Genomic DNA, 12,295 nt, shown 5'->3' with positions numbered 1-12,295 from the left:
GAAGTTAACTTTGATTGACCTGTGCATTTATGCATTCCAAAGACCTTCTCCCAAATCCAAGCCTCCCCAATCCAGCTGCCATTGTGGATTCAAGCCAGATAGCATTCATTTTGTTAAACAGGCAGCACTCAGAAGCCTGAAAATAACATTGCAGATGAGTAATGCTGCAATTTTGCATCTGTTCCGTGATCCCATTAATTTTCTTAACTAGAGCTGAGCAGAACAAACAAGTAGGCTGGCCCCCTTTCACCTCTTTTGCTAATAGTGGTAAACCTTCTGTTGTGATATAGAAGCTGTTTATAATATCACTAAGATCTGTTTAGGCTCACTTTGCAACTTCCTGGTGATCCTGCATTCTTCCTTCTCAGAAAGTTTCTGTTCTGGTTCAACACTCCAGTTGCTCCTTTCTAAGCTGGACCAGCCTCAAGGAGAGAGCGTCTTGGAGTGCTTCCACCTCCAAAATGGTCTGAGCGTAAATGGCAGTTATCACCTTCCTCCCAAGCTGCAGGGCCTTACTGCTGCCAGTTGGGCCGACGCCCGAGAAGGCAGATGGATTTGGAAGTGCAGCCTGCAGCTAACTCAGGCAGCCCAGGCTTTATTCTCACTCTTTGAATGAGCCTGATTGGGTCTGCATCACCTTGGAGAAGGAATCTAGACCTTGGAGTAGCCGGAAGGGTGACTCACAAAGCTAGGAACCAGTGACTGCCTGCTAACAGGCATTTGTCCTTTCACTCATTTGTTTAGGCATTTACTGGAGTCTCCTTGGTGCCAGGCATAGTTCCAGGCTCTGGGCATGTGAATGTAAAAAATCATAATTTTCGGGGGCTTCCCTGGTGGCGCAGTGGTTGAGAGTCCGCCTGCTGATGCAGGGGACACGGGTTCGTGCCCCGGTCCGGGAAGATCCCACATGCCGCGGAGCGGCTGGGCCCGTGAGCCATGGCCGCTGAGCCTGCACGTCCGGAGCCTGTGCTCTGCAACAGGAGAGGCCACAGCAGTGAGAGGCCCGCGTACCGCAAAAAAAAAAAAAAAAAAATCATAATTTTCAGGGTGATCCTGTTCTAATTAAGGAGACACATAGAGCGAAAAGCATATATACCAGACCATTCATTCCCGATGGGGGCAAAAATTGGTTCTCAGGTATAAGGGAAAAGAATCTGAAAAAAATAGATATATATGTGTGTATAACTGAATCACTTTGCTGTACACCTGAAACTAACACAACATTGTAAATCAACTCCACTTCAATTAAAAAAAATAAAATTTGGTTCTCAGGGAGCAAAGAATCTTAGATATTACGTTACAATAATTTGTGACCCTCCAAAGCCCAACCGTACCCGACTGACTCTTATTCCCTCATATTTAATTTCTCTCATTAGGGAGAATTTAAATTTAATTTTTCTCCTGGATGGGAGGAGAGGAGGCAATAATTTTTTTTTAAAGAAGTTGAGAAACACTATAAAAATACACAGGAGCTGTAGGATCTCATAGGAAAGGTCTCTAGTCTCAGCTGAGGGGCCAGGAAGGCTTCCAGAGATATAAGACATCTGAGCCAAGTTCTGAAGGAAGAGTAGAAATTCTCGGGGGGAGGAAAGACGTCTGCTTCCAGGGAGTAACACGTGCAAGGTTAAAGATGTGAACAAAGTGTTTTTAAATGGACCACAGGTCATTCATTGGGGAGAGAATTAGATTGGATTGGGATGGGGAAGGATAGTAGAAGACAGAGGCTCCAGCACTGTTCACGCCAAGGGGTTGCGCTTGATTCTTCAGAAATCTGGGACCTAACGGAAAGCTTCAAGGAAGCGAGCAACATGTTCAGATTTATGCTTTCAGGATGTTCTGGGGAGGAAAGAGACGGAATTCAGTGTTGGCAGGACTGGTGAAAATAGATGTGGGAGAGAGGGACAAAGTCTGGATCCGAAGTAGGAAAACAATTTAGGAAGAGACCATTGCTGTGAACAACTGGGCAGAACTGACATGGGGCCTCCTCAAGAGCACATGGCAGTAGGATGCTCTGGGAGCCCTGCCTGGTGGGCAGATGGGTCATAGGGTCTGGACGAGATAGTGTACAGGCAGCCGTCATCAGCTAAGAGAGTAAGGAAGCCAAACTAATTAAATGTCTCTTTACTCAAGGCATCCACATAGTGTTTTCTAAGGGAATTAATATTTTTTCTTTTTAAAAAATTACTATGAAAATATATTTAAAAATAGAGAAAGATGGTGTAATGAACCAGCCTACATCACCTAACATCAACAGTTAGCAACTTAGAATCAGTCTTGCTTCAGATCTACTCCCACCCTAATTTCCGCACCCCACCCACACACTAAATTATTCTGAAGCAATTCCAGACATCATATCATTGCATCTTGCAAATATTATTAATGTATCCCTAAACAATACTCTTATAAAAGACTTCTAAAACACATAACTAAATATCGTCACAATTTTAAATATTAGCAATACTTCTTTTTAAAATTTATTTACTTATTTATTTATTTTTGGCTGCATTGGGTCTTTGTTGCTGCATGTGGGCTTTCTCTAGTTGCAGTGAGCTGGAGCTACTCCTCGCTACGGTGCGCAGGCTTCTCATTGCGGTGGCTTCTCTTGTTGCGGAGCACGGGCTCTAGGCTCACGGGCTTCAGTAGTTGTGGCTCATGGGCTCTAGGTGCGTGGGCTTCAGTAGTTGTGGCTCGCAGGCTTTAGAGCGCAGGCTCAGTAGTTGTGGCGCACAGGCTTTGTTGCTCTGCGGCATGTGGCATCTTCCTGGACCAGGGCTCAAATCCGTGTCCCCTGCATTGGCAGGCAGATTCTTAACTGTGTCACAAGGGAAGCCCCAAAATATTAGCAATAATTCTTAATCTCCTCAAATATGTACTCAATGTTCCCATCTCCCTGGTTTTCATATACATGGGTAGATAGACAAGTTTTTTTAAAACAGTTGGTTTGAATTAGGATCCAAAAAGAAGTATTCATTGCTTTTGGTTGTAACATCTCTTAAATTTACCCATTCTCGTTTTTGTTTCCAAGTTCTTTATTTGTTGAAGAAATCAGAAATCAACTACATTTTTGTCATAATTTAAATATAGCATCGCTTCTTCATTAATATACAGCCATTTTCTTGATTTTCATCTCACCACTATTTAAACTCACTGAGTCCCTAACAATTGCCTTTTGTTATTGTGGCGCCTCAGCTGCCTAATTTAAAATGTTCCTACATAAAGTGGCCTGAAACCATCCTAAACTGGTTTACTCCATTCTGGCGTTATTTTGTCATCTTAGGTGCAAGTTGCCAAACTGTCCAGAAATAACACAGGGCACTCACTCCGGGTTACCTGAAGAATGAGCTAGCTGGAACCAATTTCTCCCCCTTCTCCTGGTGAATGGGACTGCACCCCAGCTCACCTTCCTATGGGCCAGTGGTTGTTTTCATCTAGACTAAATTTTCAACTGAAGCTTCCCACAGGTTCCTGGGTTCTGGGCAGCTGGGTTCCATGTACTTGGTAACTGCCATTTCCCACAACTCCCATAAAGAGCTGATGGCCACATCCAGAATGCTTGGTGCCCATTGACAAGGCAGTGCTCGCACTTGCCCTGTAAGGGAGAAGGGCAATAAAAGGGCAGGGTCTTCCCACTGGCACACACACCCACGCTGAATGGCCAGCAGAGTGCCCAGTGGTAACTAACACTTAAGTATATCAAGGTTTACTAATCAAATGACTCACCTAGAATTTTATGCAGAATATAGCTGGTGGCACAGACTGCAAAATACGTGTAATCTGTCCAGTAATACCCTATTCATTTATGTCAAAGCCAGTTCTGACAGGTGATGATGTATCACAGTGTAGAAAAAGTTAGGCTTTTGACTGTCCCTCCATTTTTGGTTACTCTGCATCCTGGTGCTTCTCTCAGCAGTTGCTTGGCAGCCCATCACCAGCCTGTTGGCCACAACTAAAGTAGAACCCTGGAAGAAGTGTGTAAACCATGAAACAGAGCCGTTGAAGCAGTGGAGGATTCTCAGCTGCCAGTATAAATTTGAGTCTAATGTTGAAGATGTTTATACCCTAGGATGTTGATTTAAGCATTCCAGTGTGTGGTAGATGGTCTTTATTCTCTATGTATGGAGCTTCTTCTTCCTCCACTGAGGGAGTGGAGGCAATGGGTACGTCCCAGAGCTCCCAATCTGTGGCCAGAAGTGAAGTAAGTGCTGGCAGGAAAGGACACATCGCTTCCTACATTTCTCTATAGACATTTCATTTTATATTCATTATAATTCTTCACCGCACACACAGATAATTGAATTGTTAATTCAAGCTTTTCTATTCCTCCTTAGTTTAGGGTTTCATATCATAAATGAACAGCTGCTCATTGCAGAAATGTGACTGTATTAATGCTTCTCCAGGATACAGCCTGACTATAAAAGCTGACTGTTTTGTTCAAGTATCTACTGGACCATTTCATTGTATCCTTAGGTACAGCAATGAACAACTTCTTAACTACTCACAGCTCCCAGGCCCAACGAATAAAGCAAGAAATGCTCAAGAACTTTCAGCATGTCATAAGCAAATAAAACCCTTTGAATTCTGAGACTTCATATTTGCAACTTGGATGCAGTCAAAATACCCAACCATGCGAAAGGTGTCCCATGACATCTTTCAAGCCAATGCTTTAGGCAGACCACACTCACAAATGTTTTCCTTCACAGGAACATTAAATGGTGAAACTTAGCTCACAAGAGTGTGGCAACCTGGCATGTGCTACTGAAATGTAACTTACATGGCTCCTAGTCTCAAGAACAGCAGAGAGATAATCATTCAAACGTCTGTTTTACTATCTGTGTATTTGTGAATAAGATTCACAGATTTTGTGAATAAGATTCACATTTTAAGACACAGAGGAACAATAGGTAAGGGATTCCAGATTTCCAAGCCCTACTTTACCATGCATATATTAAAGTTTGCTCCAACCGTGAGTTAAATCAACTTTTCTATATTGAGAGTTACCTTGCTTGTAAAGCCTGAAAATAGGTATTGCGGAGCCCAGTCTCTGTTTACTGCGTGACTCTCTCCACCCATATCACCTCCTCAGTGGTGTGTTCAGTCCACGGATATTCGTGGCACACTCACAAAATGCTGGGCAAGCACTGTGCTAGGGAGGGACATTGTCTAAAGGGCCCGCAGTGCCGGCTGGGTAGCTTGCTCACAGATTAAAATATAGGTCATCAGGCAGAGAACCCCTTACCTGACACTGATAAGAACTGCATCCCTGTATTAGAATGGTATATCCTACTAAGGAAATGCTACTTCCCAAAATAATTATTTTCTGAGACACAGTGCTTTGATGATGATGTTTTGAATTTCTTATTTTATGTATGAATCAATGTGTCTTTTTACTCCGCTTCTTCCAAAGAAACCAATTACGACTCGTTGGCATTTATTGCAGATGAGCAAGAAAGTTCCGGAGCAATTATTTACACTGTGGAGCTGAAGCGCTATGGGGGGCCCCTTGGCATCACGATTTCAGGAACTGAAGAGCCTTTTGATCCTATAATCATTTCAAGCCTCACTAAAGGAGGGTTAGCTGAAAGGTAACATTCGAAGCACCTTCAACAATTATCTGTCTGAAATGGGTTTCCTTCCTCACAGCCACATAAAAGCATGCTCCCCTCTCCTGCTTGTATCTGTTGCCTTTTTCAACTCTGCACAAAGGATTGATTTTAGAGCTTGAAAACTCTCAGGCAGAGCTCTGACTTGATTTTGAGGGGCATGTTATAGGCAGTTAAAAGTGTCCTGGGCTTAGCATTGATATTAGTCTCCAGAAATGTGTAAACCGACCACAATGGACTAGAGGTAAATTTATATTGTGTCCATTTTGAGAGGAGGAGACTAAAATTCAAGGAGGTTAAAAGGCTTGTCCAATTCAATTCAGCAAACATTTCCTGAGCCTCTGTTACCTGACAGGTACCGGGCTTAGCTGCTGAGAGGGTGACAGAAGCTTCGTCTTCAAAGATTTCAGGAAACAGTGCTGTGACTTAATAACATCTTGAAATTTGGAATGCCCATTTGTTCCTTTGGCAGTTTGTTTCCATTGGCATGCACCCCACCCCCATTATACTGTATTTCTTTCCAAGACATGTTGTAGGACATATTCCAAACCCCATAACCCGACCTGTCCTCCAGTAACCTAGCTCAGGAGTGCACACACACTGTTCACGCTGACACTTGAAGACACTGGTGTGCAAAACAGAGATATAGCATCACAGAATTTTGGAGCTGCAGGGTACCTTAGAAATCAGCTCATCCAACATCCTCATCTGTCAGGTGAGGGCACCGAGGCAGCTCAAAAAAGGCTGCCCTGTTGGAATTTCATATTCTGATATTAACAGAGACACCTATGATATGGTATTCTTCAGGTGTCCCCCTGTCCTAGGTTTCTCTGTTAGACAATGAGGAAAAGGTTAATATTGATCTGATTCAGCAACCTCCTGGTCAAGTGTTCTATGGCTTACAGCATGGCTTTTTTTTTTTTTTTTAGTTTCTGCTTTATAACAAAGTGAATCAGTCATACATATACATCTGTTCCCACATCCCTTCCCTCATGCATCTCCCTCCCTCCCACTCTCCCCATCCCACCCCTCCAGGCGGTCACAAAGCACCGAGCTGATCTCCCTGTGCTCTGCGGCTGCTTCCCACTATCTATCTACCCTACGTTTGGCAGTGTATATATGTCCATGCCTCTCTTTCGCTTTGTCACAGCTTACCCTTCCCCCTCCCCATATCCTCAAGTCCATTCTCAAGTAGGTCTGTGTCTTTATTCCCGTTTTACCCCTAGGTTCTTCATGACATTTTTTTTTAAATTCCATATATATGTTTTAGCATACGGTATTTGTCTTTCTCTTTCTGACTTACTTCACTCTGTATGACAGACTCTAGGTCTATCCACCTCATTACAAATAGCTCAGTTTCGTTTCTTTTTATGGCTGAGTAATATTCCATTGTATATATGTGCCACATCTTCTTTATCCATTCATCCGATGATGGACACTTAGGTTGTTTCCATCTCCGGGCTATTGTGAATAGAGCTGCAATGAACATTTTGGTACATGTCTCTTTTTGAATTATGGTTTTCTCAGGGTATATGCCTAGTAGTGGCATTGCTGGGTCATATGGTAGTTCTATTTTTCATAAGCTGGAGACTGTTGTTTTTATTGGCCGTGCCGTCACACAGTTGTGGGATCTTAGTTCCCCGACCAGGGATTGAACCCAGGCCACGTTAGTGAAAGCACCGAGTCCTAACCACTGGACTGCCAGGGCACTCCCCAGAGACTCCTTATGGAAGAATGAATTGATCTTTTTTTTTTTAAAAGGAAAAAAAAATTCCTTGAGAGTAGATGCATCGGTAGACTTGTTAGGCAGCCCCTCGTAATCTGTGTGACCCAGTGTCACCTCCGTTGCCCCACTTGCTGCTGCCCAGCACCGCTGCCCGCCGACCCCAAAGCAACCTGGGGTCGGGCCACTCAGTCACAAGCAGGCTGTGAGCTGGGCTTCCTTCACTCAGGATATTTCAAGTGAGCCAGCACCCCAGAGGCTAGCACATGGGATTCCCACTCTACATCCTTCTACCCAGGTGGAGAGATCTGAGTGTTTAAACCTTTCCTGAGTTTGACTGCTGTGAGTCTGCCCCTCCCTCATCCTGTGCTTTCAAACAAAGATAGACATGGTGAACATCAGAATCGTAAATTTCAGTCTGCTGGTTCAGAATCGGGTGAGAATGGGATGAGAAGGGAAAAGATCAAAGGTTTATCTATTGCTCAATAAATTAATTTTCTTTTTCCACATTTCAAGCAGGATGTTAAGCCCTTTTACATGTGTTTTCCTATTTAGCCCTCAGAGCTTCCCTGTGAGATGACTATCCCCATTCTAGTGATGAGGAAATTGACACCTAGAGAGGTGAAAATAAGGTGCCCAGGTCACACAGCTGGTGGGTGACAGAGTTGGATTCAAATTGATTCCTGGGGACTCCCTGGCAGTCCAGTGGTTAGGACTCCACGCTTCCACTGCGGGGGACACAGGTTCGATCCCTGGTCGGGGAACTGAACTCCTGCAGGTCGCAGTGCGGCAAAAACAACAACAACAACAACAAAAAACAGATTCCTGAGTTCAACCTTTTTCAATTCTTGGAATCACCACTGGGGGGTGGCGGGGGGCCTGCCACACCAGGGTCTTGTGTCTAAGCCTTGCTTCCGGTAAGCTGGGATGCTGACTGACTCTGTTCAACACTTCTAAGTCTGTAGAAAGAAGGACTGCTCCATGGTAAACATCACCACAGTGATTGTCCCACTTTGTTCGTTTCCTTGGGATTTTTAAGAGGGTTATCAAATGACTCAGCTTTCTTGGAATTTAAACAGCCCACAAGTCCATTTTAAATACTAATTAAAACATTTTTTTCTGATTTTATTTGAAACTAAAAGGTAATTCACAACAGACACAGTTATCTTGTAACATTGTTCAGGAGAAGGCAAGGAGTGACTTCTAGAGACCCTTGCCAAGTCCTTATTATTATGAATAAATAAAGTATATCAGGGAATTTATATTCAGTAGCATTCAGGGATGATTTCTACCTTTCCTATTATTATTTGGTGTTTCAGAACTGGCGCGATCCACATAGGAGACCGAATCCTAGCCATCAATAGCAGCAGCTTGAAAGGGAAGCCTCTGAGTGAAGCCATCCATTTGTTACAGATGGCAGGAGAGACTGTCACCTTGAAAATTAAGAAGCAGACAGATGGTGAGTGGGTTGAAAGCCACAATTAAGGATTTGCAGTGCATTTCCTTCCCTTAAAGAATGTGCAAATGTCTACGTGTTTGTTTCTCGGGAAATACACAGCCAGGGAGTGTTGAAGTATCTTTGGATATAAATTTTCTGTGGTACTTTAGCTCCTTTTCTGTCTTTAAAGCCCAGTCAGCTTCAAGTCCCAAGAAGTTCCCCATTGCCAGCCACCTGAGTGACCTGGGAGACGTGGAGGACCCGTCTCCAGCACAGAAGCCAGGCAAACTCACCGATACGTACCCCTCCACTGTGCCCAGCGTGGACAGTGCCGTGGACTCGTGGGATGGCTCAGGAATAGAAGGCAGCTACGGGAATCAAGGTATGTCCTAGCCGTGGGGTACAGGAAATCTGTCATTGGTGAAGCTCAGGTTTCTCAAAGATCCACCTTCTGCTCCGTGAAAAGAATATCTTTATTTTACTTGTGTCTGCATCAATGTAACCGTAGTGAACACATTGAATATGGTCGCCTTTCATCTCCTCCTCCTTAATGCTAATAAGTTATGACCATCTATCCAACACTAGCAGGCCCCCATAGACCTACTGCCGTCCAAGTGTTGGATCCAGAGCTTGTCCTTCGAGCACAGTTTAATATGAGGCAAACCACACAATAAATCGGGTCACTGAAGACCGGCCCCATTGTCTTACTTTTTTTTTTTTTTTTTTTTTTTTTTTTGCGGTACGCGGACCTCTCACTGTTGTGGCCTCTCCCGTTGCGGAGCACAGGCTCCGGATGTGCTGGCTCAGCGGCCATGGCTCACGGGCCCAGCCGCTCTGCGGCATGTGGGATCTTCCTGGACCGGGGCACGAACCCGAGTCCCCTGCATCGGCAGGCGGACTCTCAACCACTGCGCCACCAGGGAAGCCCTGTCTTACTTTTTTAGCAAGTTTCCACAAAGATGGAATGAGGAGAGCAGGGGATGTGCAAAGAGATGAGCCAAAGATTTGTGACCCCATTTATTCCTGCCTCTTCCCGACTTTTCATGGAAACGTGTAGGGGTTTCCCCCAATGCTCATCATTAGAGAGTTGTAATCATAGTATATTAAAGTATATTGTAGTTCTTTCTTCACAAACATCATCTTCATGGGATGAAGTATAACCTATATGAAAAGGTAAACCTCACTAACACAATATAAACACACAAAAAGTATTAGACTGAAGACAGAGTATAAACTAAATGCTTCGTTTAAAAATATGTTTCCTTCTTAACAATACTTAGCATCCAAAGAGAAATGTGTCAAAAATTCTCTCTATTTCTCCTTATCTGAGCCTTACCTTCTCTCTAACACCCTGTATAAATACCAGCCTCTGAATCCCTTTTCTGCTCTTGGTTTAAGTCAGAGAATAAAATACATAAACAGTTTGGAGAACATGTGTTCGGGCGGGAGGGTTGCTTTGTAAGAACTTAGGTAACCACTTTTGAGGAGAGTCTGTATCCAGTTTGCTCTCTTCCTGGTTCTAGTTTTTTTCTCTCTGCCTATGTCACTTTCTGTTAAATCCCAAGAAGGATGGACAAAAATGAAAAGAAATGATATTTCAAAGTTATCAAGTCATTACTTGTTAGAGATGATACTGGAGTTCGGTGGAGAAAATATTTTGGTTTTCTTTTTGTTGTTTTGTTTTTTTAAAAAACAAGAAAATTTTATTTAATTTTTAAAGAAAATTCGATTTTACTGGTTTATTCTTATTCAAGACACTATATATTTTAACAGCTTTTTTGAGATATAATTTACATAACATAAAGTTCACTGTTTTAAATGCACAATTCAGTGGTTTTTTAGTATATGTACAGAGTTGTGCAACCATTACCATAATCTATTATAGAACATTTAGTGACCCCAAAAAGAAACACCATACATATTAGCACACACCCACCCTCTCCACCCAAACCCTAGGTAACCACTAATCTACTTTCTGTCTCTATAGATTTGCCTATTCTGGACATTTCATATAAGTGGAATCGTATAATATGTGGCCTTTTGTGACTGGCTTCTTTCACTTAGCATAATATTTTTAAGTTCATCCATGTTGCAGCATGTATCAGTACTTCATTTATTTTTATGGCTCAGTAATATTCTGTTGTATGAATAAACAGGTGGAGAAAATATTTTGAACACCCAAAAGAGGATTGGGACTTTCATTTATCTGGCAAGTAATTTTTTCCAAGTCCAAATACCTTGTGACAAGTTAGCTATGCCACCAAATAACAGCTATTTTCATTGCCAGGGAGTTGATAAACTCCCAGAGGACACTCTGGATAAAGGACCCAAGTCACATTCTATCAGCATAGACTGAGGTTTCTTTCTTAATGTGTTTGTTTATTGTTTATTTACTAATGTGGGAACTTTTTTGTTACACAGATTTTGATGAGCTATTGATTATGAGTTCTGCCCCTAAGTGATATGTGAGAACTTAGCTACTCTATCCTCTTACACAATAAGATCAGGCCCATGATTAGCACACTGAATATAAGGCCTATCTCTCGTTTATAAAAGATGAAGAACCATTTATTATTTATGAAGGATTTTGAAAATTTGAAATCCTAGACAGGGAATAGTAGTCATAATTATTGGTATGATAAGTTTGGCATTTATAAATTAAAAATCATTATGAGTTTGAAGAGAGATTAGAGAGATATAGAAAATGGCAATTGGGATAGAATTGACATCCTCCAAGGTGATGAAAAATTGGTAATAATACCTTGTGTTTGTAAAACTAGAGTTTACAAAACACGTCTACATAACTCATCTCCAGTGATTCCCATAAGGAACACGGAAGCTGAAATCAAGGGATTTCGGTATTGGGAGAGAATCTGAAGTCAGCTAGTCTGGCGTCCAGTGCAGCCCTTGATGTCCTGTCCAGCCTGGCTGCCCGCCGTCATGCTACACGGCCTATAGCGCCCAGAGCGACAAGTTGCTGCCTAACTGCTAAGGCAGCTCTCCCCACTCCCCGTACTTAGTTCTGACGGCTCGGAGTTCTCCCTTGTATTGAGCTGAAATCTGTCAGCCTGTAGCTTCTGCCTATTTGTTCTGGTTCTACCCTCAAGGTCATTCCGAAGTAAAGCCTCCTCGACATTTGACAGCCCTTCAGCTACTCAAAGACAGCTCTCATGCCTCTCTTGATTCTTTCCTTCTCTAAGCAAAGTAGCCCCAGTTCCTTTCACTGTTCCTCACATAACTTACTTTTGAGTGTTTTTGTCATCCTGGGGGCCTCTCTTCTGAATACGTTCAAGTTTAACTCTATACAAGTGTAGCACTCAGAAAGGAAAGTCATACTATAGTATGGCAGCCCGGAGCAACTCAAGCCTGCCACCTTCATCATTGGAAATTGTAGAACCCATCAGTGCAGCCTACCTCACCATAAGAATTTTGATGGGGAAAAAAAAAAAGAATTTTGATGGGCACGTCCTAGTCACTCATTTTGATCTTACTGTTTACCAAGATCTCAAAGTCTGTCTTTTCCCCCTTTTTCCC

General features: G+C 42.8%; 1 protein-coding gene across 11 annotated transcripts in view; it reads left to right on the top strand.

The window, feature by feature from the left end:
- Positions 1 to 12,295, top strand: part of GRIP1 (glutamate receptor interacting protein 1) — a gene marked incomplete at its 5' end in the record, with an annotated part of 699,088 nt that overhangs the window by 643,261 nt on the left and 43,532 nt on the right. For all 11 annotated transcript variants that reach the window (XM_082635788.1, XM_082635796.1, XM_082635794.1 and 8 more), the window contains 3 exons: positions 5,438 to 5,582; positions 8,643 to 8,782; positions 8,952 to 9,143. In XM_082635788.1, coding sequence (XP_082491914.1) covers positions 5,438 to 5,582; positions 8,643 to 8,782; positions 8,952 to 9,143 — 477 coding nt within the window. The remainder of the gene's footprint in view (positions 1 to 5,437; positions 5,583 to 8,642; positions 8,783 to 8,951; positions 9,144 to 12,295) is intronic.

The sequence above is a fragment of the Mesoplodon mirus genome (assembly GCF_964341445.2).
Source record: "Mesoplodon mirus genome assembly, chromosome: 11".
NCBI lineage: Eukaryota > Metazoa > Chordata > Mammalia > Artiodactyla > Ziphiidae > Mesoplodon > Mesoplodon mirus.
The sequence above is the reverse complement of the archived record's forward strand: the minus strand, read 5'-3'. Positions and strand labels throughout refer to the sequence as shown.